The sequence below is a fragment of the Plectropomus leopardus genome, chromosome 14, assembly GCF_026936395.1.
Source record: "Plectropomus leopardus strain MGB_pleo_1.0 chromosome 14, ASM2693639v1, whole genome shotgun sequence".
Taxonomy (NCBI): domain Eukaryota; kingdom Metazoa; phylum Chordata; class Actinopteri; order Perciformes; family Serranidae; genus Plectropomus; species Plectropomus leopardus.
The window spans coordinates 24,381,414-24,407,746 of NC_142189.1; the positions used below are offsets into that span (position 1 = coordinate 24,381,414).

At 37.7% G+C, this 26,333-nt stretch overlaps 1 protein-coding gene and 1 long non-coding RNA gene across 4 annotated transcripts in view; one reads left to right on the top strand and one right to left on the bottom strand.

Annotated features, from left to right (window-relative positions):
* Positions 1–10,747, top strand: part of LOC121953616 (CAP-Gly domain-containing linker protein 4) — a 51,536-nt gene extending 40,789 nt beyond the window's left edge. For all 3 annotated transcript variants that reach the window (XM_088087301.1, XM_088087300.1, XM_088087302.1), the window contains 3 exons: positions 6,570–6,634; positions 6,770–6,848; positions 7,181–10,747. In XM_088087301.1, the coding sequence (XP_087943427.1) occupies positions 6,570–6,634; positions 6,770–6,848; positions 7,181–7,535 (499 nt within the window). In that variant the 3' untranslated portion in view covers positions 7,536–10,747. The remainder of the gene's footprint in view (positions 1–6,569; positions 6,635–6,769; positions 6,849–7,180) is intronic.
* Positions 10,748–10,804: 57 nt separating this feature from the next.
* Positions 10,805–26,333, bottom strand: part of LOC148187485 (uncharacterized) — a 68,382-nt gene continuing 52,853 nt past the window's right edge. The window contains exon 3 of the long non-coding RNA XR_015778762.1: positions 10,805–11,013. This is a non-coding gene — a long non-coding RNA (uncharacterized LOC148187485). The remainder of the gene's footprint in view (positions 11,014–26,333) is intronic.

Below are 26,333 nucleotides of genomic sequence, written 5' to 3' on the forward strand. Positions count from 1 at the left end.
AGAAGCAAAAACAGATCTGTCAGCTCAGAGCAGATTTTTTTGAGGAATTTGACAATATGTCCCGAAAACCCGGAGGTTGTGTTTTATTGGCCTCATCGATACATCTGATGACACTAATGAGTTCCTTTTGACAGTGGCATTTGTGCTAGTGTTGACACATTTGAGCAGTCCTCTGTACTTGTGATTAAAGGGAGTCTGAGTTGTCAAACGTGAAGCCTGGGGCCATCGCCCTGCATGACTCCTCACATCAATGTGCCATGTGGTTATATGAGCCAGGTGCCATCATCCCTGCCTTTAAATACATAAATAATAAGAATGCGTTTTTCATTTGTTTTGGTCAGCGATGTAAAGATGTTCTATTTTCACAACAAGGTATGAAAACTGTAAGAGAATACTTAATCTTGTTGCTTACATTTGCCTTTTAAGTTGGTGGTAGTGTTTGTGGTAGGGTTTTTAATGACACAAATACATTGATGTTTGGATAGTATTATTTACTGAATGACTTTAGGAGGAGAACGTTTTAATCAAATGAGAAAAAGAGTTAGGGCTCAATATGTGATTGAAAATTGGCCTCTTTGTGTGAGATGTTTTGGAGGACAGCAGTCCAGTTGAGCAAGAGTGAGAGAGAGAGAGAGAGAGAGAAAGACTTTTAGAAAAGGGGTTGAAGTGATGGAGAATATTTCCATCCATAAATTGTTATTTGTTGAAAATGTTACTATCATATATTGTTAGAAGTTGAGTTTCTTGGAATGGAGAAGCCAGTGGGGAGAAAACATTTAAATGGGTTGCAATTCTGACAAAAAACATTTTGCAAAGAGTGGTGGGAAATATACTTGCCCTGACTGTATTGCAATATGAGAAGGATAGAATAAAGGATAGCAAAGGGTGTTAAGGCATTACTTGTCTACAAAATAACTTCATTTCACAATTGTACAAATGCATGTTGTTACTTTTTTACATGCATAATTATATTCTCAAGGAATTTAGTTGGACGGAATTGAGGCATATCATTATTCTCAAGTGAGATCCTTGATTTTTTTTTTTTCTACAATATGTCTTTTTGCTACTGAAAATAATGAAGTTATATTCTGTAATATTCAGAGACTGTTTATTTAGTTTGAACCATTCTGCATTCATATAAACCAGAGTTAACTACTTTACTTAATACAAGGGCTCAATAATGAGGAACAATAGAGGCCCAAGACTGGACCCCTGGGGGTCACCACACTGTAACTGCCCTTTGTGAGAATGACAAGCCAATATTTTCTTTCACAAACATATACTTCAGCAATACAATTTCTGTGTCAAGAGAATCTTATTTCTGCTCTTTACAGAATAATAACAACTATTTGATTTCATGTATCAAATACTTTTGATTGATCCAGAAATATGGTACAAATAAATTCATCATTATCAAGTGCTGTTGAGATTTTATCCGTCAGGTGAAGCAAAATATGCAAGTGGAGTGGTCTTCAGGAAAGTCACGTTGATTCAACAAAAGGCTTGTCTACACAGACAGTGTTACAGCTTCCTTTATTAGTTGTCCTTCTAACGCGTGTCTGACACATTGCATTTTACTCAATACAGCTGTCTACACAGTCTGGATAACAAAACATGTTTTTAAGCTTCAAGACTTATTTACTATATACTTCCTTTTTACACCCATAAATAAAATGGTTGTGTGTTCAGCTCTGAGCACTGCCAAGACACAAGTGACCTATATGGCAGTGCTGTTGCTGAATGCATCTTGTAAAGACTGCAATGGAGGACTGAAGCTGCTGCTCTGCTAATGTGCTGCTTTCATTTTGCAACCTGTGTTGAAATTGTGTTGGTTAGTGTAAGGCCTCAGCCGCATCGTTCAAAGATCTGACGTTACCTTAACCATGATGTGTCATCTGTTGAAAATACTGTCACAACAGTGTTACACCTACAGTGTTATACTCTGTGGCGTGCATTATCTGTCAGATAAGCTAAGGTGAATTCTCTACCCTGTCTCATACCATTGTTTTGTTTTTGAATTTCTTTTAACACCATATTTCTCTTTCCAGAAATGTCTAATATAGCATAAGTCAGCAGTATGCCATGCATTTTATTTTCACTTTAAAGTCAATGGTTCAGTGACAATTCGTTTTTGTCCTGTTATTTTAATAGCTTCTGGAGTGCTTTGTTCACGCATCACTTAAATGACTGGTCTTGTATACTTGTAGTGAATAGTTGATTGATTGATTGAATAGATGATTTTTTAGCACTAGAATAAAATGAGCAATATGTATGTTAGTAACTTAGGTTACAGTAGGAACCCATTTTTAGGGATGTCGTCTAATCTTTAAGAGGAGCATTTTTTAAGAATGTTTCCAGGATGTTGTACCTGCAACATCAGATTTTTTTTTTTTTAATTTTTTGTTTAATCAGTGCAACCTCAATTCAAGCAAAGTCTTTGAAATTCTGATAAATAACCTTCTCTTTGAGAAAGTGATACTGAAACAGTGTTTTGTGTTTTCAACATCTGCTGGAGACTTAAGATAGGGACCAGTCAATTTTGGACTGGCTCCATTGAAAAAATCCTCTTAGCTTAAATACACTCGTCTCTTGAGGTGTCTAATCAGCCTCTTATAAGGCTCTCTGGTGTGTGCAATCTGCTCTGGACATGCATTCAAGCCTGTATATCTTGGCTGAACATACAATTACAGTAAACCTATCAGCATGCAGACCCACAAAGCAGGAAAACTTGAATTATACACATTTCGTTGGGATGAGTTTTTGAAGCCGAGATGTTTGCAATAATGATGTGTGTCAGTAAATAATAATCTGTCTCAGCCGTGACTTGAGTTTTAGAGGAATGTGATGCTTTAGAGTGATATGAAAATATTTATGGATTTGTGAGGACATTTCCTGTCATCATATACTGCTGATGCCTTGTAGTTTCAATTCATGGGTGAAAACAAAAACGTTTTTGATATCCAAGGTAACAAGACTGTTGATGTATGTTTAGTACTCTGAATTAATTCTAGCTCCAGGGTATGGGTGTATGTGTGTATGTATGTACTGTGCAGTCCATTCTTAATAACAAACAAAAAAAATGCTGCAGTGAGCTTTATTGAAGCGCTATTATAGAAATGTAAAACAGATAATAAAATAAATCCGCAGTTGGTACTTTTCCTGCTTTCCTTTCCTTTTAATCACACCGTTCCAGGAATGTTAGCCACTGTTAGCTGTTATCAGCTGGAATGGTTGTGTCTGAAATACAGATGGAGGAAACATGAAAGGAAAAGCCAACATAAACAGTCCTGACAGAAGGCCTCAACACTTTATGGTACAGAACTCAACTGGAGCGGTGAACACTATTCTTTTAAAAGATATGTGGGAAGAGAGCACTTGATAACACTTAAAACATATCTAAGCTCAGCTGATAGTTTGATACTCTTTAAGATTAACAGCAAAATAATACGGATGTGAATGGGTTGCCACATACAGACTTGGTACCCGTTGTAGTACAATCTCTGTTAATCCAGTTTGTACAGTATAATGATACATTACAGAAAAAAACAACATTCATTTCACATTTCTTTCCTTTCCCACTGGGAAAAAAAAATATTTACACCCATCAACATTTGCCCTTTGTATTTAAAAGAAAAGCTCACAATCAGAATTTACTCCAGGGAACGGTTATTTATCAGCTCCAGCTGCGGCCAGTGATGACGTGATGCAATGACAAGCCGCGGCACAATAACGTAGGTCTCTGTCATAGCAACACTCAAACATTGTTCAAAATTTAGTGTGCACTGAGTTTGAGAGAGAGACCAAATAAGTAAGACAGACAAAAAGAAGATACAACTGTAACATTCTCACTGGCCTCCATACTGCTTTATGTCTTACTAAAATGCTTTCCGGCCTGTCCGTGTTGTCAAATGTGACACAACAGAAAAAAAACAGAAAGGGATGATCATCTGCTGGGAGTGGGAAAGGAGTCTAGGCCTATTTCTAACGGGTTTCCCCACATTAAAAAAATATAAAATAAAATAAAAATACACACACACACACACACTAACTCTGAAGGAAAAAGAGTATTACTCCTGTGTGGCATTACTGTTCAGAGGCAGTGTTAGGACACAAGAACGCAGAAGTAGAAGAAGCAGAGTTCAGAGTTGAGAGAAGGGGCCTGAGCCTCTATTGTTACTGATTAAACAGTGAGTTTACACAGACTGAACTCAGTCTCTCCATCTTGTCTTTTCTGCACTCCCACAGTTGCATATTTAGTATGACAAGTTTCTTCAGGTTTCATTCAGGTTTCAGAAGTGCTGTACACTTTACTTACCATAAATTTGGAGAGTAGCCTTAGATTGGATTTACACACTACACAGACAGTGTTAACTCAACATATGTGTCAAATCCCAAGGTGGCTTTTATGGAGATTATGTAATCCTGGGGGTATGGATACCAGTGTTTGACATGCATATTTACAAGCCATGTTTTTTACCGCAAGGCATTGTTTTGTTTTTGCTTCACATTTTCTGCAAAAATGTTGACCTTTTTCATTGGATGGCACATTAACAGCACAATACCTCAGGTGTATAATGTGTGTTATAGCTGAATGAAAGCCATTACATTTTAATAAGCAGTTGACATCTGAAATACTGACTGTGTTTATTCTAAAGGAGAGCAAGGTTCTTTAGATGTGAGGAATTGCTGGTTAAATTAACACATTCTACCTTTATACCCAGGCGTAATTAGTCTCTTCACCTTCCTTTGCTGATTAGGCTTCATCTTTGTGCGCCCCCCCCCCCATTCTCTTCATCGTTCTCCCTACTTTCTTAACCTTACGTTTGTCTTCTCTGAGATAAAAGCTGCTTTTTCAAAAGTCAGCGCCTGTGTTTTTTTTCCTTCTATGTAGTATATGTCCTTTTCCTCTTTCCTTTTTTTTCTTAATTAACCCCGAGGCTCATAGCATGCTCAACTGAGTACATGGTATCCCTCAGAGAATCTCTCATTCTCTCCATCCAGCAACTTGTTTCTCCCTCTCTTCTTCTGTCAGCAGCTATCTAAACCCATTAGGAAAATGCTGCTTTCATACCCCCCCCACCCACACCCTGTTATTTTTTTTCTCTATTCCTCCGCTCACATCCTTTTGAAAAAAAGGAAACAACTTTTTCCTATTTTGCTCATGTCTCGACATCGGCACTCTCCTTTCTCTCCCTCTTAATGGCTTTCAGAACTCCAACGTTATTATAGTCACATAGCGGCTTAAGAAAACATCAATAAGTAGGACAGGCACTCTTGTGCAAACAGCGGAAATGGTCTCTCTTTCCTTGTTTCGGCTGTCAGAGAGGGGACCATCACCAGATGCAGGCCCAGTCAGCTCATTCATCTTTTAACTCTAAAATGTTATGCATGTATAGGTGTAGATTTTAGAGGGTTGCGGAGGTGACATGTCACCCTCAATATTTTTCATTTTCCCCATGTCAGCAGGGGTTCTCTCCTGTTTTCCAGCTTTCCCCCACAGTCCAAAGACATGCAGGTTAATTGGCGACTCTTATGGGCTGTAGTTGTGAATGTGAGCATCAATGGTTGTCCATCTCTGTGTGCCTGTGAAGGTCTGGCAACCTGTCCAGGGTGGATGCCATCTCATTCCCCAAACAGGATAAGTAGTTACAGATAATGAATGAATGAAAAAACTAATCTAATTATGAAACTAACTGTCATATAGGACGTTTATATTGACAAAGTAAGACATTTCAACCTTAAATTGATGCAGAAAAGGAGCAAACTATGGCACAACGATTAATGGTAAATGTGGCACTTGTCATTTTGACCACTCAAAGCCGTTTTACACTACAAGTCACATTAATCCATTGACACACACACATTCAAACACTGGTAGCTAAAGTGATCGTTCAAGGCGCCACCATTCACATGCATGCACACAGTGGATAGAATAGCCATCAGGAGCATTTTGGGGTTCAGTATCTTGCCAGAGGATACCTGGGCAAGACCCACTCTACCTCTGAGCCACAGCCGTGTTGAAAGTGTTTGATGCTCAAATTTCTGGCAGAGGATCCCCAAACCCTCTGTACGTGTCCTGAATAACTGTTATATGCACTAGAACAAAATTTCACTACTTAGGAGAAAAGTGAAAAGCATTTTGTAACCTTGTTAAGAAAAGTTTTACTATTATTATTATTATTATTATTATAAATAATGTGTTTTTCCTGCAGGACGGGAGAAGACACAATCTATTGATAACTAATCTATTGTGCTGGGCATGTATGGTTAGAATGGTCTCAGGTGCAGGTGGGACCTGACACACACCTTGCAGGAATAGGCAGGAAAAGATAACAGGCGCAGGTGGTAATGGTTAAAAATTGAGCAGAGGTGGGCATGAGCGAGATTAGGACAACAGTCCGGTGTAGGGCTGTATAGTAAAGTTTGATTGAGATAAAGCGAGTCAGTGTCAGTGGAGGTTTTGCACAGCAGGTTGAAAAGTCAATAAAGATATCTAAATGTTACTAAATGTTCCTACAGATATATCATCCAGTCATTTACATATTTCTTTTTTCTTTTTCCACTCTCAGGATCCACGGATCTGTTGACTGCCTGTCAGAGCTCTCCTCCTCACGCCTCAGTCATCCTTTCAGCGGTGAGAGTTCTGCCTTCTTTCGATTGAGATAAATTTGAAATGTGCCGTTGCATTTATTATGCTGTGAGTGCTTGTGAAGTCATTCTTTTACAAGAATGTGTGTGGGAGAGCTTGACTCTTGTGATTGCCATGCAGGGACAATGCGTCGCAGTTTCAGCACATCATCGGCCATCGCCACCCCGAAGGAGACAAGCAGAAGAAGCCCTGCTACCAGGTATGGTTTCTTTTCTCTCTCTTTCTGCAGAGCAGTAACATTTCACCCTTCCAAAGCTTTTCAACTTCATCCTAAGCAGCGGCAGAATCAATACTGATAAGTAGCAGTGGTATTAGTCAGCAAAGGTTCCTTTTTTAAATGGCCAATGCATGATCATGGTTAGAATGAGAAAGAACAGGGAACTGAAGATCAATCTCTCAAACATCAAGCTGCCATCAATCTCCCACTTACTTGTGTGATATCCTTTCACACTGCATACTTTTTCTCATAAATCTCTCTTTTGCTCTATTTTTTTCCCCTGTGCTTCAACAATTCATCTTAAAACCAAAAAGAAGTCGCTCCAATCCTCACCGTCGGCGCTGGAGCACTCTCAGCGGAGTTTCCGGGAGCACGGCAGGATCCAACCCCTCAACTGGCTCTGATGGACAGGTCAGCCTCCACGTGGGCATGCAGGTGCTGCTCAGCAGTGCCAATGAGATGGCGTTTATCCGTTACTTGGGCACAGCAGACTTTGCCCCAGGCCTTTGGCTGGGTCTGGAGCTCCGAAGCCCAAAGGGCAAGAATGACGGCTCTGTAGGCGGCCGCCGTTACTTCACCTGTCGATCTGGCCATGGCGTACTGGTCCGTCCCAGCCGTGTCACCTACCGCGGCATCAACGGGTCACGCTTGGTGAATGAAAACAGCTAAGGACTGTTTGAGCTGGGTTGGGGTGGATTGGGAAGAAAATTTGTGATGTTATGACTTTCTGTTTCTGATCTATTCAAAGCAAAAGTTTTAGGTTTTCTTGTTCTTTTTTGCATTGCGCAGTATTTCTCATTCATATAGTTAGTCCTCTAGACTCTTCCAGAGGTTACAGTAATAAAACCACGTATTAATAGTTCAAATTTAAACTACTAGATTTACTTTTAGGAAAAATATAGGAGGCAAAGACAGCACTTTATGAAATAAACTTTTAATTCTTATTAGAATTTGTCTCGGCAGGATACAGGGAGGGAAAAAAGTCTTAAGACATAAAACACTGCACTACTTTTAATCTAATTGCACTGAGAAACTATATCAATCAATACGATAGATCAGAATAAGATAAAATGGATGGTATGGATGTGCACACATGAAAAACTATTTCTAATACCAAAAGCTAATTTTGATCACATCAAGAAAAGATTTTTATCAGATAATTTAGGTGGTTATGTAGCCTACTCTCTTAACCAAAAGTGTGCATGTGTTGGTGATAATGTGCGCGTCTGCGTGTGCATGTGTGTATTAATTAAGAGCACTTTGAAATAAGAGAGAGATTGATCGTTTCAGGGTCGTCATACGGCTCACAGATAAATGATGGAAGTTGAGTCTAAACTGGATTTTCACTTTATGAATCAGCGTGAATTAAAAACGATTTAATTAAGCAGAGACCTCTGTGAACCTCCATCAGAATACAACTGCATCAACAGAAGTAGTTTCCTCCTCTTACGTCCATCAGTCTCCGCCACAGAGTGTCCATTAACCCTACACAGATGAATAATGGTTATATTGTGCTTTGGACAGCAAAAAAATTACCTATTGCTCATTTGGCTATGATTCTGTTACCGAAAGCAGCAGATTGTTAATGTCGTTTAGGCAGTGATGTCAGTTAGGAATAACTCCTATTCCAAAAAAATTAGAACGCTGTATAAAACGTAAATAGAAACAGAATTCAATGATTGGCAAATCTGTTTTGGCCTATATTTAATCAAAGAAAGTATAATGACAAGATCTTAAATATTCAAACTGATGAACTGATTTATTTTTTTTGTAAATATACAGTCATTCTTACGGAGCCCCTAAAGGGACATGGGGAGAAAAAGAAAGACAGGAAAAAAAAAAAAACCTGGAAGGGAAAGAAAACCCCATTTGGTTTGTAGTTACCATGACAACGGATCACATGCACAACAGAAAGTATCACATGCGCACCAGAAACGTATTACGTGCGCTGATACTGTTTCTGGTGCGCACCTAATACTTAATGGTGCGCACATTATCTGTTGTCATGGTAACCACAAACCAAATGTTATTTTTTTCCCCTACATATTTTTTTTTCTGTCTGTTTTTTCTCCCTACATATTTTTTTTTCTGTCTGTTTTTTCTCCCCATGTTTAAACCAGCAACCCGTTCCAAAAATAAATTTTAAATGTGGACTCGTCAGACCCACAGCACACTTCGTATCAGTCCATCTCAGTGAAGTCGGCGATGTCTCCAGATGTTATTTAAATATTACTTTCACTTTGGAAAACTATTATTAATAAATACAGTTTGTTGCTGCATCTACAAATGCAAGTTGAGATGCACAAAGTGTTCCTGTGCCAATGTAGTGGTGTGTTGTATACAGTCTTGGCGGTTATTAAAGCAGTGCGACCTAAAGGATCAAAGGTCACAGGCATTGGTTTTCAACCTTGCCCCTAATGTGCAGAGATTTCTCCAGATTCTCTGAATATATTGATGATTTTATGGATTTTGGATGGTAAATTTATTAAATTCTTAGCAATGGTGGTTTAAGAAGCATTGGTTAAACTGTTGGACTACTTCCTCGGGCAGTTTTTCACAAAGTAAGGAGACCCCTTTTATACAAAATCCTAACCAGTCTTTTGTTGCCTTTGTCCTAAAGTTTTTTGGAACATGTTTCGAGCATCAAATTTAAAATGAGTGCATATTTACAAAAAAAACCCAAAAAACAAACAACAACAAGGTTTAACATTATATATCTTGTCTTTGTACTCTTTCCAACTCAATATAGGTCAAAACTCATTTGCAAACCAATGCATTCTGTTTTTATTTATGTTTTACACAGCATCCCAACAGTTTTTGTTACACTGACTATTAAATAACACATTAATGGTTCTGCTTATACATGTAATCCAGCTGGGAACACACATGAGGATTGAAAGCCAGAGTATAAACCTGATTTGTGTCTGGGGTTGAGGATTCAAACTTCTTTCCTTATCACTGAGCATCAGAGCTGTCAGAGCTGTCACAATAATGTCACATTTTCAGTTTTTACAACCTGAATTTGGAAATATCTGAATGTGACCCTGTAGTTTGAAATGGCAACTGTGATATGAGACCTGACAGCTTTTCAGTACAGTTTGGTATCATTACATTTTTTTAAGACCCGATTGCGGAGTGGTGGATGTGGCATAAAATGCATTTGACGCTTATTTAAGCAGCTTGACACAGAAAATATGCACTCATCCAGAAGTTTCAAGGATAGAGTTTGCTATTTGATTAAAGCCGTCTGGGCAACTCGGCAGAGAACAAGCTATCGATTTTGCATGTGGAAAACAGGTCCACTATTCAGCAAAACACTCATGTACCATCCAATTAAGGTGTGTAGGCTACAACAAGAGCCGTAGAATCTCCAATGGCCTCCTCTCATTGATCCGTCTGCCCCCTGTGATTGAAAAGCAGCGGTATTCAGAGCCCAAGGTTGTCTGAAATATCTGCCACAGATCCAACAAATGAAATGAGTGAGACTTTTTAAAAGAGCAGTCTCTCCAAATTCCTACTGAAACATTTGATCCACACTTTCTTTAGAAATAGCTTCTCATTTGCATTAAGGCGATCTCTGTGATCATTTCTGTGGCATTTGTTAGTGTTCCTCATTCAGATCTCATCTTTGGATAACTCACATTTTGGTGTATCCGCAGTCCCAGATGTATTACAGCATGAGTGATTTTTAAATTCCACTGATGGGTATGAAAGTGTTTTGGCGCTCTGTTCTTGTGGGTAATGGATTGTTTTCCCATAAAATTCCTGATATGTATTTGAAGTGTGAATGGGTGAGAAAGGGATTTGGTCAGATGCATTTACATGTTGTGAAAAATAACAGTTATTTGTAAAGAAAAATAAAAGATTCTATTCTAATTTGACTTCTTGTGTCCATGACTCTATTTCTTTTTTGGCTCTGTGCCGTTATCGAGTGTGGTTGTACTGAAGAAAAAGAGGTTTGCTTGACTTTCTTGGACTGTTCATAAAGTGCTGAGGAGTGTTTCCCTTAGGGAATGAAAATGAAAAGGCACAAGCACTTTGAAATGGTTACACGTCTGTTCACTTACCATCTGATTCCACTGGGGCTCATCTCAGCCAAAGCTGAAAAAGCCTGCTGCTGGAGTGGCATTGTTTGCTTACAGCCAGCCTGGGCACACAAATTCAAGTGTTAGTGTGGGTGACATATTCTATTATGCCATGATTGTAGAATAAATAGATGTTTGAGTTGCTGCTATAAATTTTTCTCTCCGCTTAGTGCTACGTATTTTCGTAGTCCAAGCAGGAGAATCAAAACCAAAGGAAAGGATCCAGGGAAGCAGTCTTCGTCCAAACTTCTGAACAAGAGACTGATTCCAAGATGAAAAAGTAATGTCCGGCATAAAATAAGTAACCAAGATGGAGCAGCACCGCGCCAATCACTAATCTCAAAAACACCAATGATCGCAAACTTAACACCATGAGCATCCTATGGAAAAACAAACAACCACACAAACAAACAAACTGAAAAAAAAAACCCCAATCTTTATTGTAGCACAACCTCATCCCTGAAAACAAAAGATAAGATACATGACAAACTTGTACATTATCACATTCTTTATTCTTATGTATCACTGTTTTTTCTGAGTTTAAAGTATTATCTCCCCTGTCTGATAAGAATCAGATGGTGAAGTTGAGCCAATACGTTACATCAGATAATATAGCTGAAGGACAGGGTGGAGACTTGAGAGCATTCTCCAAACTACATTTACTCAAACTTAAGTAAAGTTTGCCTGCACACTGTTGTACAAAAATTGTCCAATACTGGTTTGTCAAAAGAGGAACTGGAGAGAGACGGAGAAAAAAGCTGTACTGTGATGTGTCTCTACAAGCGAAAATATGTCAGTTTCAGTTGTTGCCATACTATAGCCTTGCCTTCTTGGTAATTTTTTCAACATGCATTATTATGGTGTTTTTGGCCTTTTCTTCAAAATTCTATGCTATGGCGTGACTTTACTAACTCTTTTATGCTGTTTAGAGGTGTTTTCAGCTGTTTTTGGGACATGTCATATTTTGACATTTTTGCCATACTATAGCCTTGCCTTCGTGGTCATTTTTTCAACATGCACTATTATGGTGTTTTTTGGCCATTTTTGAAAAACTCTATGCTATGGCATGTCCTGACTGGCTCTTTTATTATGTTTTGAGGTGTTTTCAGCTGTTTTTGGGACATGTCATATTTTGACATTTTTGCCATACTATAGCCTTGCCTTTTCGGTCATTTTTTCAACATGCATTATTCTGGTGATTTTGATAGTTTTTGCAACATTCTATGCTATGGCGTGTCTTGGCACGCTCTTTTATGGTGTTTTGAGGTGTTTCCAGCTGTTTTTGGGACATGTCATATTTTGACATTTTTGCCATACTATAGCCTTGCCTTTTCGGTCATTTTTTCAACATGCATTTTTAAGGTGATTTAGGTTGTTTTTGCAAAAATCTTTGCATTGGCATGTCTTGGCACGCTATTTTCTGCTGTTTTAAGGTGTTTTCAAGTGTTTTTAGGACATGTCATATTTTGACATTTTTGCCATACTATAGCCTTGCCTTTTCGGTCATTTTTTCAACATGCATTTTTAAGGTGATTTAGGTGTTTTTTGCAAAAATCTTTGCATTGGCATGTCTTGGCACGCTCTTTTATGTTGTTTTGAGTTTTTTTCAGCTGTTTTTGGGACCTGTCATATTTTGACATTTTTGCCATACTATAGCCTTGCCTTTTCGGTCATTTTTTCAATATGCATTATTCTGGTGATTTTGATAGTTTTTGCAACATTCAATGCTATGGCGTGTCTTAGCACGCTCTTTTATGCTGTTTTGAGGTGTTTCCAGCTGTTTTTGGGACGTGATATTTTGACATTTTTGCCATTCTATAGCCTTGTCTTTTCAGACATTTTTTCAACATGCATTATTATGGTGTTTTTGGCTGTTTTTGCAACATTCTATGCCATGGCATGTCTTGGCACGCTCTTTTATGATGGTTTTAGGTGTTTTCAGCAGTTTTTGGGACATGTCATATTTTGACATTTTTGCCATACTATAGCCTTGCCTTTTCAGTCATTTTTTAAACATGCATTATTCTGGTGATTTTGATAGTTTTTGCAACATTCTATGCAATGGTGTGTCTTGGCACGCCATTTTATGCTGTTTTGAGGTGTTTCCAGCTGTTTTTGGGACATGTCATATTTTGACATTTTTGCCATACTATAGCCTTGCCTTTTCGGTCAGTTTTTCAACATGCATTTTTAAGGTGATTTAGGTTGTTTTTGCAAAAATCTTTCAATTGGCATGTCTTGGCATGCTCTTTTATCCTGTTTTGAGGTGTTTTCAGCTGTTTTTGGGACATGTCATATTTTGACATTTTTGCCATACTATAGCCTTGCCTTTTCGGTCATTTTTTCAACATGCATTATTCTGGTGATTTTGATAGTTTTTGCAACATTCTATGCTATGGCGTGTCTTGGCACGCTCTTTTATGCTGTTTTGAGGTGTTTCCAGCTGTTTTTGGGACATGTCATATTTTGACATTTTTGCCATACTATAGCCTTGCCTTTTCGGTCATTTTTTCAACATGCATTTTTAAGGTGATTTAGGTGGTTTTTGCAAAAATCTTTGCATTGGCATGTCTTGGCACGCTTTTTTATGCTGTTTTGAGGTGTTTCCAGCCGTTTTTTGGGATATGTCATATTTTGACATTTTTGCCATACTATAGCCTTGCCTTTTCGGTCATTTTTTCAACATGCATTTTTAAGGTGATTTAGGTGGTTTTTGCAACATTCGATGCTATGGTGTGCCTTGGCATGCTTTTTTATGCTGTTTTGAGGTGTTTCCAGCTGTTTTTGGGACATGTCATATTTTGACATTTTTGCCATACTATAGCCTTGCCTTTTCGGTCATTTTTTCAACATGCATTTTTAAGGTGATTTAGGTTGTTTTTGCAAAAATCTTTCAATTGGCATGTCTTGGCATGCTCTTTTATCCTGTTTTGAGGTGTTTTCAGCTGTTTTTGGGACATGTCATATTTTGACATTTTTGCCATACTATAGCCTTGCCTTTTCGGTCATTTTTTCAACATGCATTATTCTGGTGATTTTGATAGTTTTTGCAACATTCTATGCTATGGCGTGTCTTGGCACGCTCTTTTATGCTGTTTTGAGGTGTTTCCAGCTGTTTTTGGGACATGTCATATTTTGACATTTTTGCCATACTATAGCCTTGCCTTTTCGGTCATTTTTTCAACATGCATTTTTAAGGTGATTTAGGTTGTTTTTGCAAAAATCTTTCAATTGGCATGTCTTGGCACGCTCTTTTATGATGTTTTGAGGTGTTTCCAGCTGTTTTTGGGACATGTCATATTTTGACATTTTTGCCATACTATAGCCTTGCCTTTTCGGTCATTTTTTCAACATGCATTTTTAAGGTGATTTAGGTGGTCTTTGCAAAAATCTTTGCATTGGCATGTCTTGGCACGCTCTTTTATGGTGTTTTGAGGTGTTTCCAGCTGTTTTTGGGACATGTCATATTTTGACATTTTTGCCATACTATAGCCTTGCCTTTTCGGTCATTTTTTCAACATGCATTTTTAAGGTGATTTAGGTTGTTTTTGCAACATTCTATGCTATGGCGTGTCTTGGCACGCTCTTTTATGATGTTTTGAGGTGTTTCCAGCTGTTTTTGGGACATGTCATATTTTGACATTTTTGCCATACTATAGCCTTGCCTTTTCGGTCATTTTTTCAACATGCATTTTTAAGGTGATTTAGGTTGTTTTTGCAAAAATCTTTCAATTGGCATGTCTTGGCATGCTCTTTTATCCTGTTTTGAGGTGTTTTCAGCTGTTTTTGGGACATGTCATATTTTGACATTTTTGCCATACTATAGCCTTGCCTTTTCGGTCATTTTTTCAACATGCATTTTTAAGGTGATTTAGGTGGTTTTTGCAACATCCTATGCTATGGCGTGCCTTGGTATGCTCTTTTATCCTGTTTTGAGGTGTTTCCAGCCGTTTTTTGGGACATGTCATATTTTGACATTTTTGCCATACTATAGCCTTGCCTTTTCGGTCATTTTTTCAACATGCATTATTCTGGTGATTTTGATAGTTTTTGCAACATTCTATGCTATGGCGTGTCTTGGCACGCTCTTTTATGATGTTTTGAGGTGTTTCCAGCTGTTTTTGGGACATGTCATATTTTGACATTTTTGCCATACTATAGCCTTGCCTTTTCGGTCATTTTTTCAACATGCATTATTCTGGTGATTTTGATAGTTTTTGCAACATTCTATGCTATGGCGTGTCTTGGCACGCTCTTTTATGCTGTTTTGAGGTGTTTCCAGCTGTTTTTGGGACATGTCATATTTTGACATTTTTGCCATACTATAGCCTTGCCTTTTCGGTCATTTTTTCAACATGCATTATTCTGGTGATTTAGGTGGTTTTTGCAACATTCTATGCTATGGTGTGCCTTGGCACGCTTTTTTATGCTGTTTTGAGGTGTTTCCAGCTGTTTTTGGGACATGTCATATTTTGACATTTTTGCCATACTATAGCCTTGCCTTTTCGGTCATTATTTCAACATGCATTATTCTGGTGATTTTGATAGTTTTTGCAACATTCTATGCTATGGCGTGTCTTGGCACGCTCTTTTATGCTGTTTTGAGGTGTTTCCAGCTGTTTTTGGGACATGTCATATTTTGACATTTTTGCCATACTATAGCCTTGCCTTTTCGGTCATTTTTTCAACATGCATTTTTAAGGTGATTTAGGTGGTTTTTGCAACATTCTATGCTATGGTGTGCCTTGGCACGCTCTTTTATGCTGTTTTGAGGTGTTTCCAGCTGTTTTTGGGACATGTCATATTTTGACATTTTTGCCATACTATAGCCTTGCCTTTTCGGTCATTTTTTCAACATGCATTTTTAAGGTGATTTAGGTGGTTTTTGCAAAAATCTTTCAATTGGCATGTCTTGGCATGCTCTTTTATCCTGTTTTGAGGTGTTTCCAGCTGTTTTTGGGACATGTCATATTTTGACATTTTTGCCATACTATAGCCTTGCCTTTTCGGTCATTTTTTCAACATGCATTTTTAAGGTGATATAGGTGGTTTTTGCAAAAATCTTTGCATTGGCATGTCTTGGCACGCTATTTTATGCTGTTTTGAGGTGTTTCCAGCTGTTTTTGGGACATGTCATATTTTGACATTTTTGCCATACTATAGCCTTGCCTTTTCGGTCATTTTTTCAACATGCATTTTTAAGGTGATTTAGGTGGTTTTTGCAAAAATCTTTGCATTGGCATGTCTTGGCACGCTCTTTTATGGTGTTTTGAGGTGTTTCCAGCTGTTTTTGGGACATGTCATATTTTGACATTTTTGCCATACTATAGCCTTGCCTTTTCGGTCATTTTTTCAACATGCATTTTTAAGGTGATTTAGGTGGTTTTTGCAACATTCTATGCTATGGTGTGCCTTGGCACGCTTTTTTATGCTGTTTTGAGGTGTTTCCAGCTGTTTTTGGGACATGTCATATTTTGACATTTTTGCCATACTATAGCCTTGCCTTTTCGGTCATTTTTTCAACATGCATTATTCTGGTGATTTTGATAGTTTTTGCAACATTCTATGCTATGGCGTGTCTTGGCACGCTCTTTTATGGTGTTTTGAGGTGTTTCCAGCTGTTTTTGGGACATGTCATATTTTGACATTTCTGCCATACTATAGCCTTGCCTTTTCGGTCATTTTTTCAACATGCCTTTTTAAGGTGATTTAGGTGGTTTTTGCAAAAATCTTTGCATTGGCATGTCTTGGCACGCTATTTTATGCTGTTTTGAGGTGTTTCCAGCTGTTTTTGGGACATGTCATATTTTGACATTTTTGCCATACTATAGCCTTGCCTTTTCGGTCATTATTTCAACATGCATTATTCTGGTGATTTTGATAGTTTTTGCAACATTCTATGCTATGGCGTGTCTTGGCACGCTCTTTTATGCTGTTTTGAGGTGTTTCCAGCTGTTTTTGGGACATGTCATATTTTGACATTTTTGCCATACTATAGCCTTGCCTTTTCGGTCATTTTTTCAACATGCATTTTTAAGGTGATTTAGGTGGTTTTTGCAACATTCTATGCTATGGCGTGTCTTGGCACGCTCTTTTATGCTGTTTTGAGGTGTTTCCAGCTGTTTTTGGGACATGTCATATTTTGACATTTTTGCCATACTATAGCCTTGCCTTTTCGGTCATTTTTTCAACATGCATTTTTAAGGTGATTTAGGTGGTTTTGCAACATTCTTTGCATTGGCATGTCTTGGCACGCTCTTTTATGCTGTTTTGAGGTGTTTTCCAGCTGTTTTTGGGACATGTCATATTTTGACATTTTGCCATACTATAGCCTTGCCTTTTCGGTCATTTTTCAACATGCATTTTTAAGGTGATTTAGGTGGTTTTTGCAACATTCTATGCTATGGCGTGTCTTGGCACGCTCTTTTATGCTGTTTTGAGGTGTTTCCAGCTGTTTTTGGGACATGTCATATTTTGACATTTTTGCCATACTATAGCCTTGCCTTTTCGGTCATTTTTTCAACATGCATTTTTAAGGTGATTTAGGTGGTTTTTGCAAAAATCTTTCAATTGGCATGTCTTGGCATGCTCTTTTATCCTGTTTTGAGGTGTTTTCAGCTGTTTTTGGGACATGTCATATTTTGACATTTTTGCCATACTATAGCCTTGCCTTTTCGGTCATTTTTTCAACATGCATTTTTAAGGTGATTTAGGTGGTTTTTGCAAAATCTTTGCTATTGGCATGTCTTGGCACGCTCTTTTATGCTGTTTTGAGGTGTTTCCAGCTGTTTTTGGGACATGTCATATTTTGACATTTTGCCATACTATAGCCTTGCCTTTTCGGTCATTTTTTCAACATGCATTTTTAAGGTGATTTAGGTGGTTTTGCAAAAATCTTTGCATTGGCATGTCTTGGCACGCTCTTTTATGCTGTTTTGAGGTGTTTCCAGCTGTTTTTGGGACATGTCATATTTTGACATTTTTGCCATACTATAGCCTTGCCTTTTCGGTCATTTTTTCAACATGCATTTTTAAGGTGATTTAGGTGGTTTTTGCAAAAATCTTTGCATTGGCATGTCTTGGCACGCTCTTTTATGCTGTTTTGAGGTGTTTCCAGCTGTTTTTGGGACATGTCATATTTTGACATTTTTGCCATACTATAGCCTTGCCTTTTCGGTCATTTTTTCAACATGCATTATTCTGGTGATTTTGATAGTTTTTGCAACATTCTATGCTATGGCGTGTCTTGGCACGCTCTTTTATGCTGTTTTGAGGTGTTTCCAGCTGTTTTTGGGACATGTCATATTTTGACATTTTTGCCATACTATAGCCTTGCCTTTTCGGTCATTTTTTCAACATGCATTTTTAAGGTGATTTAGGTGGTTTTTGCAAAAATCTTTCAATTGGCATGTCTTGGCACGCTCTTTTATGCTGTTTTGAGGTGTTTCCAGCTGTTTTTGGGACATGTCATATTTTGACATTTTTGCCATACTATAGCCTTGCCTTTTCGGTCATTTTTCAACATGCATTTTTAAGGTGATTTAGGTGGTTTTTGCAAAAATCTTTGCATTGGCATGTCTTGGCACGCTCTTTTATGCTTTTTTGAGGTGTTTCCAGCTGTTTTTGGGACATGTCATATTTTGACATTTTTGCCATACTATAGCCTTGCCTTTTCGGTCATTTTTTCAACATGCATTTTTAAGGTGATTTAGGTGGTTTTTGCAACATTCTATGCTATGGCGTGTCTTGGCACGCTCTTTTATGATGTTTTGAGGTGTTTCCAGCTGTTTTTGGGACATGTCATATTTTGACATTTTTGCCATACTATAGCCTTGCCTTTTCGGTCATCTTTTCAACATGCTATATTTATGTGTTTTTGGATGTTTTTGCAAAATTCTATGCTATGGCATGACTTGGCACGCTATTTTATGCTTCTTTGGGGTGTTTTCAGCTGTTTTTTGGACATGTCATATTTTGACATTTTTGCCATACTATAGCCTTGCCTTTTCGGTCATTTTTTCAACATGCATTTTTAAGGTGATTTAGGTGGTTTTTGCAAAAATCTATGCTATGGCGTGTCTTGGCACGCTCTTTTATGATGTTTTGAGGTGTTTCCAGCTGTTTTTGGGACATGTCATATTTTGACATTTTTGCCATACTATAGCCTTGCCTTTTCGGTCATTTTTTCAACATGCATTTTTAAGGTGATTTAGATAGTTTTGCAAAAATCTTTGCATTGGGATGTCTTGGCACGCTCTTTTATGCTGTTTTGAGGTGTTTCCAGCTGTTTTTGGGACATGTCATATTTTGACATTTTTGCCATACTATAGCCTTGCCTTTTCGGTCATTTTTTCAACATGCATTATTCTGGTGATTTAGGTGGTTTTTGCAACATTCTATGCTATGGCGTGTCTTGGCACGCTCTTTTATGCTGTTTTGAGGTGTTTCCAGCTGTTTTTGGGACATGTCATATTTTGACATTTTTGCCATACTATAGCCTTGCCTTTTCATTCATTTTCAACATGCATTTTTAAGGTGATTTAGGTGGTTTTGCAAAAATCTTTCAATTGGCATGTCTTGGCATGCTCTTTTATGCTGTTTTGAGGTGTTTTCAGCTGTTTTTGGGACATGTCATATTTTGACATTTTTGCCATACTATAGCCTTGCCTTTTCGGTCATTTTTTCAACATGCATTTTTAAGGTGATTTAGGTGGTTTTTGCAAAAATCTTTGCATTGGCATGTCTTGGCACGCTCTTTTATGCTGTTTTGAGGTGTTTCCAGCTGTTTTTGGGACATGTCATATTTTGACATTTTTGCCATACTATAGCCTTGCCTTTTCGGTCATTTTTCAACATGCATTTTAAGGTGATTTAGGTGGTTTTGCAAAAATCTTTGCATTGGCATGTCTTGGCACGCTCTTTTATGCTGTTTTGAGGTGTTTCCAGCTGTTTTTGGGACATGTCATATTTTGACATTTTTGCCATACTATAGCCTTGCCTTTTTGGTCATTTTTTCAACATGCATTTTTAAGGTGATTTAGGTGGTTTTTGCAAAAATCTTTGCATTGGCATGTCTTGGCACGCTATTTTATGCTGTTTTGAGGTGTTTCCAGCCGTTTTTGGGACATGTCATATTTTGACATTTTTGCCATACTATAGCCTTGCCTTTTCGGTCATTTTTTCAACATGCATTATTAAGGTGATTTTGATAGTTTTTGCAACATTCTATGCTATGGTGTGTCTTGGCACGCTATTTTATGCTGTTTTGAGGTGTTTCCAGCTGTTTTTGGGACATGTCATATTTTGACATTTTTGCCATACTATAGCCTTGCCTTTTCGGTCATTTTTTCAACATGCATGTTTAAGGTGATTTAGGTGGTTTTGCAACATTCTATGCTATGGCATGTCTTGGCACGCTCTTTTATGCTGTTTTGAGGTGTTTCCAGCTGTTTTTGGGACATGTCATATTTTGACATTTTTGCCATACTATAGCCTTGCCTTTTCGGTCATTTTTTCAACATGCATTTTTAAGGTGATTTAGGTGGTTTTTGCAACATTCTATGCTATGGCATGTCTTGGCATGCTCTTTTATGCTGTTTTGAGGTGTTGCCAGCTGTTTTTGGGACATGTCATATTTTGACATTTTTGCCATACTATAGCCTTGCCTTTTCGGTCATTTTTTCAACATGCATTTTTAAGGTGATTTAGGTGGTTTTTGCAAAAATCTTTCAATTGGCATGTCTTGGCATGCTCTTTTATGCTGTTTTGAGGTGTTTCCAGCTGTTTTTGGGACATGTCATATTTTGACATTTTTGCCATACTATAGCCTTGCCTTTTCGGTCATTTTTTCAACATGCATTTTTAAGGTGATTTAGGTGGTTTTTGCAAAAATCTTTGCATTGGCATGTCTTGGCACGCTCTTTTATGGTGTTTTGAGGTGTTTCGAGCTGTTTTTGGGACATGTCATATTTTGACATTTTGCCATACTATAGCCTTGCCTTTTCGGTCATTTTTTCAACATGCATTTTTAAGGTGATTTAGGTGGTTTTTGCAAAAATCTTTGCATTGGTATGTCTTGGCACGCTATTTTATGGTGTTTTGAGGTGTTTTCAGCTGTTTTTGGCACATGTCATATTTTGACATTTTTGCCATACTATAGCCTTGCCTTTTCGTTCATTTTTTCAACATGCATTTTTAAGGTGATTTAGGTGGTTTTGCAACATTCTATGCTATGTCGTGTCTTGGCACGCTCTTTTATGCTGTTTTGAGGTGTTTCCAGCTGTTTTTGGGACATGTCATATTTTGACATTTTTGCCATACTATAGCCTTGCCTTTTCGGTCATTTTTTCAACATGCATTTTTAAGGTGATTTAGGTGGTTTTGCAAAAATCTATGCTATTGGCATGTCTTGGCACGCTCTTTTCTCCTGTTTTGAGGTGTTTCCAGCTGTTTTTGGGACATGTCATATTTTGACATTTTTGCCATACTATAGCCTTGCCTTTTCGGTCATTTTTTCAACATGCATTTTAAGGTGATTTAGGTGGTTTTTGCAAAATCTTTGCATTGGCATGTCTTGGCACGCTCTTTTATCCTGTTTTGAGGTGTTTCCAGCTGTTTTTGGGACATGTCATATTTTGACATTTTTGCCATACTATAGCCTTGCCTTTTCGGTCATTTTTTCAACATGCATTATTCTGGTGATTTTGATAGTTTTTGCAACATTCTATGCTATGGCGTGTCTTGGCACGCTCTTTTATGATGTTTTGAGGTGTTTCCAGCTGTTTTTGGGACATGTCATATTTTGACATTTTGCCATACTATAGCCTTGCCTTTTCGGTCATTTTTTCAACATGCATTTTTAAGGTGATTTAGGTGGTTTTTGCAAAAATCTTTCAATTGGCATGTCTTGGCATGCTCTTTTATGATGTTTTGAGGTGTTTCCAGCTGTTTTTGGGACATGTCATATTTTGACATTTTTGCCATACTATAGCCTTGCCTTTTCGGTCATTTTTTCAACATGCATTTTTAAGGTGATTTAGGTGGTTTTGCAACATTCTATGCTATGGCATGTCTTGGCACGCTCTTTTATGCTGTTTTGAGGTGTTTCCAGCTGTTTTTGGGACATGTCATATTTTGACATTTTTGCCATACTATAGCCTTGCCTTTTCGGTCATTTTTCAACATGCATGTTTAAGGTGATTTAGGTGGTTTTTGCAAAAATCTTTGCATTGGCATGTCTTGGCACGCTCTTTTATGCTGTTTTGAGGTGTTTCCAGCTGTTTTTGGGACATGTCATATTTTGACATTTTTGCCATACTATAGCCTTGCCTTTTCGGTCATTTTTTCAACATGCATTTTTAAGGTGATTTAGGTTGTTTTTGCAAAAATCTTTCAATTGGCATGTCTTGGCATGCTCTTTTATGCTGTTTTGAGGTGTTTCCAGCCGTTTTTTGGGATATGTCATATTTTGACATTTTTGCCATACTATAGCCTTGCCTTTTCGGTCATTTTTTCAACATGCATTATTCTGGTGATTTTGATAGTTTTTGCAACATTCTATGCTATGGTGTGTCTTGGCACGCTATTTTATGCTGTTTTGAGGTGTTTCCAGCTGTTTTTGGGACATGTCATATTTTGTCAGTTTTTCCATACTATAGCCTTGCCTTTTCGGTCATTTTTTCGACATGCATTTTAAGGTGATTTAGGTGGTTTTTGCAAAAATCTTTCAATTGGCATGTCTTGGCACGCTCTTTTATGCTGTTTTGAGGTGTTTCCAGCTGTTTTTGGGACATGTCATATTTTGACATTTTTGCCATACTATAGCCTTGCCTTTTCGGTCATTTTTTCAACATGCATGTTTAAGGTGATTTAGGTGGTTTTTGCAAAAATCTTTGCATTGGCATGTCTTGGCACGCTCTTTTATGATGTTTTGAGGTGTTTCCAGCTGTTTTTGGGACATGTCATATTTTGACATTTTTGCCATACTATAGCCTTGCCTTTTCGGTCATTTTTTCAACATGCATTTTTAAGGTGATTTAGGTGGTTTTTGCAAAAATCTTTGCATTGGCATGTCTTGGCACGCTCTTTTATGCTGTTTTGAGGTGTTTCCAGCTGTTTTTGGGACATGTCATATTTTGACATTTTTGCCATACTATAGCCTTGCCTTTTCGGTCATTTTTTCAACATGCATTATTCTGGTGATTTTGATAGTTTTTGCAACATTCTATGCTATGGCGTGTCTTGGCACGCTCTTTTATGATGTTTTGAGGTGTTTCCAGCTGTTTTTGGGACATGTCATATTTTGACATTTTGCCATACTATAGCCTTGCCTTTTTCGGTCATTTTTTCAACATGCATTTTTAAGGTGATTTAGGTGGTTTTGCAAAATCTATGCTATGGCGTGTCTTGGCACGCTCTTTTATGCTGTTTTGAGGTGTTTCCAGCTGTTTTTGGGACATGTCATATTTTGACATTTTTGCCATACTATAGCCTTGCCTTTTCGGTCATTTTTTCAACATGCATTTTTAAGGTGATTTAGGTGGTTTTTGCAAAAATCTTTCAATTGGCATGTCTTGGCATGCTCTTTTATGCTGTTTTGAGGTGTTTTCAGCTGTTTTTGGGACATGTCATATTTTGACATTTTTGCCATACTATAGCCTTGCCTTTTCGGTCATTTTTTCAACATGCATTTTTAAGGTGATTTAGGTGGTTTTTGCAAAAATCTTTCAATTGGCATGTCTTGGCACGCTCTTTTATGATGTTTTGAGGTGTTTCCAGCTGTTTTTGGGACATGTCATATTTTGACATTTTTGCCATACTATAGCCTTGCCTTTTCGGTCATTTTTTCAACATGCATTTTTATGGTGATTTAGGTTGTTTTTGCAAAAATCTTTGCATTGGCATGTCTTGGCACGCTCTTTTATGATGTTTTGAGGTGTTTTCTGCTGTTTTTGTGTTTTGTCATATTTTGATATTTTTGCTATACTATAGCCTTGCCTTTTCGGTCATTTTTTCAACATGCATTTTTAAGGTGATTTAGGTGGTTTTTGCAAAATCTGTGCTTTGGCATGTCTTGGCACGCTCTTTTATGCTGTTTTGAGGTGTTTCCAGCTGTTTTTGGGACATGTCATATTTTGACATTTTTGCCATACTATAGCCTTGCCTTTTCGGTCATTTTTTCAACATGCATGTTTAAGGTGATTTAGGTGGTTTTGCAAAAATCTATTCTATGGCATGTCTTGGCACGCTTTTTTATGCTGTTTTGAGGTGTTTCCAGCTGTTTTTGGGACATGTCATATTTTGACATTTTTGCCATACTATAGCCTTGCCTTTTCGGTCATTTTTTCAACATGCATTATTCTGGTGATTTTGATAGTTTTTGCAACATTCTATGCTATGTCGTGTCTTGGCACGCTCTTTTATGCTGTTTTGAGGTGTTTCCAGCTGTTTTTGGGACATGTCATATTTTGACATTTTTGCCATACTATAGCCTTGCCTTTTCGGTCATTTTTTCAACATGCATTTTTAAGGTGATTTAGGTGGTTTTTGCAACATTCTATGCTATGGCGTGTCTTGGCACGCTGTTTTATGATGTTTTGAGGTGTTTCCAGCTGTTTTTGGGACATGTCATATTTTGACATTTTGCCATACTATAGCCTTGCCTTTTCGGTCATTTTTTCAACATGCATTTTAAGGTGATTTAGGTGGTTTTGCAAAATCTTTCACTTGGCATGTCTTGGCACGCTCTTTTATGGTGTTTTGAGGTGTTTCCAGCTGTTTTTGGGACATGTCATATTTTGACATTTTTGCCATACTATAGCCTTGCCTTTTTGGGTATTTTTTCAACATGCATTTTTAAGGTGATTTAGGTGGTTTTTGCAAAAATCTTTCAATTGGCATGTCTTGGCACGCTCTTTTATGCTGTTTTGAGGTGTTTCCAGCTGTTTTTGGGACATGTCATATTTTGACATTTTTGCCATACTATAGCCTTGCCTTTTCGGTCATTTTTTCAACATGCATTTTTAAGGTGATTTAGGTGGTTTTGCAAAAATCTTTCAATTGGCATGTCTTGGCACGTTCTTTTATGATGTTTTGAGGTGTTTCCAGCTGTTTTTGGGACATGTCATATTTTGACATTTTTGCCATACTATAGCCTTGCCTTTTCGGTCATTTTTTCAACATGCATTTTTAAGGTGATTTAGGTTGTTTTTGCAAAAATCTATGCTATGGCGTGTCTTGGCACGCTCTTTTATGCTGTTTTGAGGTGTTTCCAGCTGTTTTTGGGACATGTCATATTTTGACATTTTGCCATACTATAGCCTTGCCTTTTCGGTCATTTTTTCAACATGCATTTTAAGGTGATTTAGGTGGTTTTTGCAAAATCTTTGCATTGGCATGTCTTGGCACGCTCTTTTATGCTGTTTTGAGGTGTTTCCAGCTGTTTTTGGGACATGTCATATTTTGACATTTTTGCCATACTATAGCCTTGCCTTTTCGGTCATTTTTCAACATGCATTTTTAAGGTGATTTAGGTGGTTTTTGCAAAAATCTTTGCATTGGCATGTCTTGGCACGCTATTTTATGCTGTTTTGAGGTGTTTCCAGCTGTTTTTGGGACATGTCATATTTTGACATTTTTGCCATACTATAGCCTTGCCTTTTCGGTCATTTTTTCAACATGCATTTTTAAGGTGATTTAGGTGGTTTTTGCAACATTCTATGCTATGGCGTGTGTTGGCACGCTCTTTTATGATGTTTTGAGGTGTTTCCAGCTGTTTTTGGGACATGTCATATTTTGACATTTTTGCCATACTATAGCCTTGCCTTTTCGGTCATTTTTTCAACATGCATTTTTAAGGTGATTTAGGTGGTTTTTGCAAAAATCTTTCAATTGGCATGTCTTGGCACGCTCTTTTATCCTGTTTTGAGGTGTTTCCAGCTGTTTTTGGGACATGTCATATTTTGACATTTTTGCCATACTATAGCCTTGCCTTTTCGGTCATTTTTTCAACATGCATTTTAAGGTGATTTAGGTGGTTTTTGCAAAAATCTATTCAATTGGCATGACTTGGCACGCTATTTTATGCTTCTTTGGGGTGTTTTCAGCTGTTTTTTGGACATGTCATATTTTGACATTTTTGCCATACTATAGCCTTGCCTTTTTCGGTCATTTTTTCAACATGCATTTTTAAGGTGATTTAGGTGGTTTTGCAACATTCTATGCTATGGCATGTCTTGGCACGCTATTTTATGCTGTTTTGAGGTGTTTCCAGCTGTTTTTGGGACATGTCATATTTTGACATTTTTGCCATACTATAGCCTTGCCTTTTCGGTCATTTTTTCAACATGCATTTTTAAGGTGATTTAGGTGGTTTTTGCAAAAA